Source organism: Branchiostoma lanceolatum, chromosome 2 (assembly GCF_035083965.1).
Source record: "Branchiostoma lanceolatum isolate klBraLanc5 chromosome 2, klBraLanc5.hap2, whole genome shotgun sequence".
NCBI classification, from domain to species: domain Eukaryota; kingdom Metazoa; phylum Chordata; class Leptocardii; order Amphioxiformes; family Branchiostomatidae; genus Branchiostoma; species Branchiostoma lanceolatum.
In genome coordinates, this window is record NC_089723.1 from 13,238,746 (window position 1) to 13,248,011 (window position 9,266).

At 39.4% G+C, this 9,266-nt stretch overlaps 1 protein-coding gene across 1 annotated transcript; it reads right to left on the bottom strand.

The window, feature by feature from the left end:
* Positions 1–1,050: 1,050 nt before the first annotated feature.
* Positions 1,051–6,489, bottom strand: LOC136426410 (uncharacterized). The gene is made up of 7 exons (XM_066415075.1): positions 3,626–6,489; positions 3,012–3,086; positions 2,785–2,829; positions 2,542–2,571; positions 1,993–2,055; positions 1,793–1,869; positions 1,051–1,055 (listed from the first exon to the last, which is right to left on the bottom strand). The coding sequence occupies exons 1-7, from the start codon at positions 3,640–3,642 to the stop codon at positions 1,051–1,053; spliced, it is 312 nt and encodes a 103-aa protein (XP_066271172.1). The 5' UTR covers positions 3,643–6,489.
* Between the last annotated feature and the right edge of the window lie 2,777 nt (positions 6,490–9,266).

Genomic DNA, 9,266 nt, shown 5'->3' on the forward strand with positions numbered 1-9,266 from the left:
CTGTGGCTCCAGAATGCAGGTCCTGACCAGCATGATAAAATGGTAAGATTTTTTCTCATTTTGAGCACCACATAATTTTGGTACATGTAGTTTCAGTTAGGCCAGACTGATTTGATAACATGGATGACATCCGCGTACACATCAATTTTCGTCAACAACACCCCCACCCACAAAGAAAGTGTGCTACCATATTGTAAATCACACAAAGGGGGCAAAATATGCCATAACGTGATATTTTTAGTGTAAATCACACAAAGAAACAATTGCTGAGTGAGGGCTGTATGCTGGATATTAAGCTAAAATCTGAATTCAACAACGGGTGATAATGAATGGAATTATTGATAAAAAGATTTGCGTGTGTAACAGGAAACTATTACATTTACACGTCACATGACGTCAAACAGGGTATTCAACTTTACAGGAGATACATGGTTCGGTTGGTCTTAGTGTGTCAGAATTTTAACTAATCATTGAGTGGGCGTGTGTGTTATTCATTTTTACGTCATTTCTTTGCTTTCCTATTTCGTTTCAAAATGTGCTACATTCTTAGGGCTTGTGCAGCGCGAGATGTCCAGCGTAAGAACAAAAGAACCGTTTCGACGTTAGCTTTTTCTAGTATAGTTCAAACGTAAAGGCGAAAAACTCCCCATGTATTCTGTGCTTGTTCCAATATGATATTAACCTCCACTATCGCCTGTATGATATCACTTTACATCCCAGTTTGGCACGCATTTCGCAAGGCTGTCCTTGGTGCTGCATAACGTTCTATTGTTGAAGGAGTAAATCGATTGACATTTTGCGGAGTTCAGAGGAGCAAATGGTCATTCTCGATAACAGGATGCCTGCCAATAGCTCAAGATCACACGATAGTCAGCAGCCTTGTCCCCACTCGACCCTCACACCTTAGTGTATTCGTGATAAAGATTAGTGAAGTGAAAATAAGTTCACACGGCTATTTGACACCACCATTCAGATTACTACTATAACAGTGATGAATTTTGGCTACTCTAACTAGAATGTTGGCAACAAAACTCAAGTTTCATCATTCTGTTAACCTGGAACAAGGGTCAAAGAACAGCTAGCCAGAAGAAGTACAACTTCCACCCCGGCATGACGTAAGTTTGACGTCTGTTCGACGGGATGGTCTGATTATCTCTTTTAAAGTTTTATAATGCACAACCAGTAGTTTCTTTCTGTTTCTTTCATTGTTTCTTTCTTTGTTTCTTTCTTTATTGAAGACTAAGTATCTCTCAGTAGTAAGTCTTTGTATACATATATTTGTATCATAGAGGAGAAAAATGATTTGTACAGTGCCCCCTCCCCCAAAAGCCAGTAATACTGCAAGGAAAGAAGGTGCAAGAAACGACTTTTATTAACCCCATATTTCTAAACATTGGTCTTGTAGATCGTTTTATATCAATATCACAATCTACTTTTGCAACTTTGTGCTACAACACGGACAGACATAGGCATCATTTTCACTTCACCCCTCATTGCAGTTGGCTACCAACAAAGATGAACTGCATGCTAATCTATGTACATGTATTGTTATTGACCCATGACAGTGGAAGAGTTGAACAAATCACAAAACCAAACCCATGCTGTCTATTGCCTCTGTATAGTAAACTTCTTCCAAATGGCAAAGTAGTAACTTGTCACCAATTGTTAACCTCTCATAGTGAAAACTTTTGAAGCCACATTATGTAAATCACAGTTCATCTAATACACCACCCCTAGTTGCCATAGTAAATATGAATCCCCCCTCCCCCCCTACTCGATCCACCCCTCCTACCACCCCTGCCCCCCCTGTATCCCCTCCTGGATGGCCCCCCACCCCTCTCCTGCCTGTAGCCCTGGCCTGGGGTAAACCTGTAGAATGAAAAGAGGGGAAATGTGATTAGCATTGCAGTTGGTTATTTCAAATATATGTAGCTTATTTTAAAAGCTTTAGACATAAGTTGAGTATAAAAACAAATCACTACATAAGCTTACTTCTTGGGGCTGGGGCAGTCAAATGACTTATGGCCGAATCCTTGACAGTTCCAGCATTGGAGTCTGTTGAAAGAAAAGAGGATAAATATTTTAGTTGGGTAGGGACGTGTACAGAAAAAAGTAAGGCTTACGGTATTCATGAAATATTGTATGGATATAAAAAGTATGTTATGACTTGTTTATTTGTTTGAACCTTTGTTTATTCATGATAAGCTCAAATCGGCACGCAGGCTGCTTTTCATTGAGGTCACGAGGGAAGAGGTGAGGGTCAGATACAATATAACAGAGATACACAGTCATTTGAGTCCTAATAACTCTATCAACATATATCATTACATATTTATGGTACAAAAATATACAATTTCTAAAACATACAACATAAAGTAGGGCGAAAGCTGGTTCATGGTCCGTGTCTGTTCGTTTAGTTTATTTCCGTTACATTGAGTTTCCCCAAACTACAAAAAGTATCATCCTTGGAACAGAATTTTTGTCGTAAATACTGTACACAAGTGTATTAGTTACATAGTCCAGACTAAGAAAGTGACTCACTTCTGGCCCTGCTTGCGATCTGCCGGAGGTCTTTAGTGGAAGCATTTGTGAAAAAAAAAGAAAATTGTTCAGTTTTATAACGTTATGTGGTGTTGATACGCAGTTTTGATATGCAATTTGCTTCATTGCCAAATGCATCATCTTTTTATCACATAATTTGCATCTTACATTGTAAAGAAAAAGAAGATATCTACTAGTATTTTAGTTTGTCAAGACTACTAGTAATATAATAAAGTGACTCACTCCTTCACATCAGTCGTATTGTTGGCGAGCTGCCAAGCAGTCTTTCTGTAGTGAAAACATAAAAAAAGAACCTTCTTAATTTTTTATTATAAGTAATGTGATGTTGCTACACAGAATGCACATATAATTTGCTCTCAAATACAAATCACTCCATCAAGCATGCAGAGCATAACTATATCGGGTAATACCTGTGTTTCGATATTAAAAAGTACATTAAATCTACTTACAGTTCTTTGCCGTCAATTATGAGCTGCATTTGCTCTATCTTCTCTTTGAGTTCCTCGATTTCCTGTTCTTGATCTCTACAGATGAAAAATGTATACTGTATGAAAATGTGCAGATAGAATTCAACATATCCTTACAAATGTATATATATTTATTTCATCATCTTTCTAGTTACCTAGCTCATTTGCTTAGACAAAAGTTATGCTACGAGTAAGAGAACACAAAAGAAAGAAGAAAAAAAACAACAGCAAAAATCATTTGACCTTGAATAAGGCTAGAGCAAACAATGAATTTTCAACAAACTTAGTCAAAGTCATATTACTCATACTATGTCTGTATGTGGGTGTGGGTGTGCAAAAATGTTCAAATCAATCAAAGTTTATTGCACAACAAATGTATCAGGTACAATTTATGGCAAGTTCGTAGGTATTAAAAAAAAACAAGACATACATATCTTTGCTTAAATTATTAACAATGCTAATGAATTTTACAAAACTTAAGACTAAACACTACGGTATCCAATAAGAGTGATACATCAAAGGATTCAATTGAGGTTTGAAACTCCTTGAAAATTGTCTTAATGTCATTGAAATAATTACGAAAATTCATAACTTACGCGTACCCGTTGGCCATTGCAAAATTATGAGACGGTTGATCTGTGGGAGATGACACGAAACCGATGACACTGACAGTGCAGACGACGCGATGACAGACGATAACAAAACGCCCGCGAAATTCCAAAATCAAAACTTATTGGTTAAAGGTCACGTGATGTAGACGCATCCATTATTCTTATCGAAAATAGTAGAGAAATTTATTAGATATGGGAGTTAATGCACGGCATTTATAAAAGTGTGACCATAATCTAAGAGAATTGATGCACTTAATCGATCGTAGGAAAAGATAATATGTTAAAATATACGACAGTTTTAGGTGTGGTTTTGTGTTTTTTTATTATGTACTATCCACTTTACACGCTGCAGTTGGATTGATCCATTACGCTATGGACCTTTGACCCCGGAAGTAAAGCTTCGTTGTTGTTGAATACTTCATTTTACGTTGTCGGGGCCATATGATAATAAAAAAGATGATACTCATTAAATAAAAGGTAAAAAATGGACTACAAATTCAAAACGATATATCTACAATTATAAGTGAAGGTACTCAATTGCCCTACATGATTAAAAGCTGGTGTTGGGTCGGCCAATGTATGTAACTTTTTCCTACTCCCCTCTTGGAATAATGAGTTGTTCTGAGTATGACGTAGCACAAATGGTCGCTCTCATTCATGTGCAGGTTAACATATCATCATTAGTCGAGGAAAACGGTGTTTCATTGCCGAATAAATGTCTTTTTTCTGGTGACATGTATTTAGTATTCACCACATATACAATATCAGAATAAAAATGATTACCTAGAAAGAAAGACCTAGCTACGACATGGTAGTCCTCTACGATCACATCCCCATCGTGTCAGGCAATGGTTTGGCCAAGATCGAAACTCTTGTGGAATCTTGGAATCATAGAACTTCAGACGGCACAGTTGTGGACTTTCCGCTGTTCACAGCAGAAGTTTCCAATATTCCCTCTTGCGACATCAACTAATCATTGGCTTCATTTCTTCGTCAAACCTTTCATTCGCCTCCTCGGTTTGATTCCTCTATTCAGAGGCACCTCACAATTGTTCGGGAAATTATTGTAGAGGTAAGTGATGAAGTACGTTTTCCCAGCTCAAAAATGTCCGCTCAGTCTCAGAGTTTTCTCCATTTAAGATTAATGATCGAATATTTATTTAAGAACATGCGTTAATGGGTAATATTTTAATGATTCATTTCAACCCCCGGCTCAACGAAATGTTTGTCAAACTACTCAAAAAGGACAAAAGTCGAGTTGTTCATAATGTTCGGCATCAACGACTTTGTTCTTTTACTTACGTTTAGAACAGCCATTCGAGAGAAGTTCGAGCAAAATGGACTGGGTTCGGAAGTTCGGGAAAATGAACTGGCTTCGATATTCGAAGTTTCGATCCTGTGATACAACTTACTTATGTTACAAAAAACGAGTTTCGTGTCCGTGTAAAACTTACGCGAGAAAAAACAACTGCGTGTGATTATGGCATACATGTATATGGCTTAGTCACTGACTATTTCGATGGCATCCTTAAGTGGTATTCGTCATTCAATCCAAGTGGTCAGATCCCTAGATTGAAATGATTATCAAAATGTTATTTGCTACATGGTTATTATCAGTTAATGGTGAAATGCTGACCTGAAAGATTGTAGCTGTGTCCTGTCAGTAGTTCAAAAAAGTGTTGTTGACTGGCTAATATAATGTTTGGACAACTGTACAGTGCATCCCAAATGCTCTGTTAGTGTTAGCTCAACTGGTACAGAGGCAGTTAAGGTTTAACCATGGGTTCTGGGTACAAATCCTGGTAAGGCCACAGCAAGTAAATTTCATGGATGACATCCTTACATTCTGTAAAAATGTTAATGACATTCTGTCTGCACTGTGCTTAGTTGACTAGCCTGTCTATAGTGGGGATTCTTATTAACAGGTTTGCTATAGCCGCTGTCAATAGCCTCTGTCATCCTGAAATAGACTTACTTGATTTCAGGTTGTGTCTACATTGTGCTTAGTTGAAAATTCAGAATGGATGTGAAGGATGTATCTCAACTGTGGAGTACCTGCTCTCTGTTGCAACACTGCAGCATGGCATCTGCGTTCTGTCAGAATGGTGATCTACCTGCCCAGCTACCCCCACTGATTCAAGGGAATGCCCAGCCACTGCTCAGCTTGTGGGAGACCAAAGCTATTTTCCGTCTGCGACAGAAGCCTGGGTCTGCAAGGCTATGGAGAATCCCTTTTGAAGATCTCAAAGCAAACCAGCATCTTACTGTAGAATATGATGATTATGGCATATCTGGCATAGTCACTGGGTTTGTGTCACCAGCCATTGAAGTGAGGGGTGACTGTTGGTTTAGTGATAATGATGTTTTGAAGCCCAACTGTGATTTTGTGCCTACTCTTGACATACTACTTCCAGCTTCACCAACTCACTGTCCCTCCATGCATGATATTGTTTCTGTGCTTGATTCAGCAGCAAACTTAACCATTGATGCTCAGGACATAGATTTCGACAATACATTTGTAGAGGTACATACTGGTGCTCGTGATCTGTGTGCACATTATAAGTATAAAGGAGACATCGAGATGATGTCACATGTGTTAAGGTATGCACAATCAGTGCACAGCCTCTGCGGTTTTCAGCCATTCTCATCTCTTGAGCGACCATATGGTACATTGCAGCTATTAGTTGAACATCAAAATGAGTTCCCTTTTTGCATGGCTGATGATGAGATTTCATGGGGCCTTGGTTATATGTGAAACTCTTCAACGTTGAACGTCCTACTCCCCATGGTTTTTCTGCCAGGAAACATAGTTCATATCTTACAGAAGTCATGAATTTGAAATTTATGGACTTTCTTGTTGGACTTTAACTTTTCAGGAGAAATGCCGAGGCGTAAGTTTGCAAGAATGTAAATGAAAATGAAAAATTGGGATAGACTGAGTTGATGAATATGTGATTTCTCCCCCCATTGCGTGGATATGCAATTATGGTGATGATACAGAGTTGATGAATGTGTGATTTCTCCCTACAGTGCTGAGGAGGCGTAGCTGGGCTATGTGATTGTGGTGATGATGAATGTGTGATTTCTCCCTACAGTGCGGAGGAAGCAGAATTGGGCTACGTAATTGTTGTGGACAGAAGACAGGACAGATGGGCAGCAGTGAAGGCGACTCTCATCAGGATAGCTGTGAGCATCCTTTCATATGTCAGGTAGTGTGTCAGGCCACCTATTGCACGACCTTTACCCATACCAGCCGGACGTGTTCGTCTCGAGGTGGTAAAGATGTGATGCAAATATATTGTATTTGTCTGGTTCTTCTTCTCCTGACAAACCTTCAAATGGCTTCTTCTCCGCCATTTCTTAACCAACCGACCTGAAATTTGGTGTGGAGGTTGAGATGGCAAATACCCCCAGACCCTTTGTAAATCGTTTTGAAACAGGCCTTAAAATCATTTTTATGGAGGTTTTTTGGGGCATTTTTAGACAATTTTTATATTTTGGGCTCCTGTGCCCTGGTATAACAAGCAAATGACCTGCAATTCGGCACAAGGGTGCCTTGAACATGTCCCTACAGGATTTCAATCACATTTCCGGTGTACATCACTTCAAAATGCTTCGTTTTGGGGACTTTTGGACCCATTTTCAGACCAAAAACGGGTCAAAAGTGCTGTCCCCGTTCCATGTTCTATCTAAGAATCCATGTTCTATCTAAGGTTCCGGGCGTTCCATTTGCTGCTGGCCAAAGAACATGTGTTCTTTTCAGGTAACCTGAGGTCATGTTGCAGGTAAACACGCAAGCCTTTGCACTAAGAAGCTCTTGGCGTCTCGCAGAACTTGAATAGAGAATTTTTTTGCACGGGTGATTTTGAAACAGTCAATTTATGCATCGGGAGGGACTCCGAGGGAGATTGGCAAAGTATGATGCTCTCGCAAATGTTGCCAAATAAACATGGTTTTTTGGGCATGGTCAAATTTAATTATGGCGGCTTCAACCACTAATAAATCACGACTTGACGACGAGAAAAATGCAATCCGTCTCTGAATTGGTTGTGTCGCACTTATATACAACTTATAATTAAACCCATACACCAACGATGATGATATACCACTAGGCCGAGGTAGGCCGATCCGATCGATTGCGAGCAGGTTTGCATGCAGTTTCACTTTCCGCACCAACAACCTTTGACCCAGGAAGTAATACTACTAATACTTCACAAACGCCTCTCAAAGCGCGATCGTCTACACATGATGTGAATGAATATCGGCAAACTTTTGAATTGTTGAAATAATTTTACTGTAAAAAAAGACAGGCATTGTTGGCTTTTTATGCGGTAGTTGTTTAAAGTTTAAGTTATCTAGCACGTTTTTAATAGTTCATTTTGCGTGTAGGGGTTCAACACAACTTAAATTGTTAATACTTTTTGAATAGCAAGGTTAAGAATAGACTAGAAATTTTATATGCTATTTATCTCATAATAGTTTACATATAAAATTTTTTTATATAAAATAAACCGATGTCGGGTCGGCCTTTGTATGTGTTTTTACGAAGTCCCCCCCCCCCCTCCTTATAGTAATAGGTTGTTCCGAACAAAGTTCAAAGATCACGTCGGAGCCGAGGCCGCGAGGACGACACATCGTTCGATTTCATCCAACTCGGCGTCCTCTATACGTACAAGGACGTTTTCTTTGCTGTATACAACTACAACAACCCACAGAACGTAAGAAAAGAACGACCCTGTTGTGTTGGGAAACATGGCCACAGCAGCTGAACGTCCAGTTGTGCTTCTTTTCTCAGACTCGATATGTAAGTATATCGCGAACCATGTACCGCCATCGCATTTTAAGTTTTATGTACATGCAAACCGTGGTGCGAAAGTTGTTGATGTTGCTGCAGACATTTACCATCACCACAATGCTGACTTTGGTATACCTACTGTAGTTTGTGTACATGTTGGCACCAATAATCTCTCGAACGGTCTACAGGAAGTCATGGGAGACTTTGACAAACTGATTGCCATTGCAAAAGACCGCTTCCCCACATCTACTATTGTTATGTCTAGTATTTTGCCAAGACTTGACAAAAGATGCCTAGATGATAGACGTGTTACTGTGAACACAGAGTTGGCTGCGCTGTGTAATTCTCGAGGTGTTCGGTACTGCAACAATGGTGAAAGTATTGACCCGTCAATGTTAGCAGTTGACTGTTTGCATTTGAGTCAACGTGGTAATGTGCTTTTTGCTGACCATGTGTTCCATTGCTTGAGTCATTTTCTCCAGATCCACCAACTTGGTGAAAGACAGAAGTAGCTTTAGGCTGCTGTGGCTCCAGAATGCAGGTCCTGACCAGCATGATAAAATGGTAAGATTTTTTCTCATTTTGAGCACCACATAATTTTGGTACATGTAGTTTCAGTTAGGCCAGACTGATTTGATAACATGGATGACATCCGCGTACACATCAATTTTCGTCAACAACACCCCCACCCACAAAGAAAGTGTGCTACCATATTGTAAATCACACAAAGGGGGCAAAATATGCCATAACGTGATATTTTTAGTGTAAATCACACAAAGAAACAATTGCTGAGTGAGGGCTGTATGCTGGATATTAAGCTAAAATCTGAAT

Excerpts from the sequence above, each read along its gene's own strand:
- LOC136426410 (XM_066415075.1), bottom strand. Across the intron at positions 2,572-2,784 it reads AATACGACTGATGTGAAGGA|ACCTCCGGCAGATCGCAAGC; the intron begins GTGAGTCACTTT and ends CTTCCACTAAAG. Across the intron at positions 2,056-2,541 it reads GATCGCAAGCAGGGCCAGAA|ACTCCAATGCTGGAACTGTC; the intron begins GTGAGTCACTTT and ends TTCTTTCAACAG.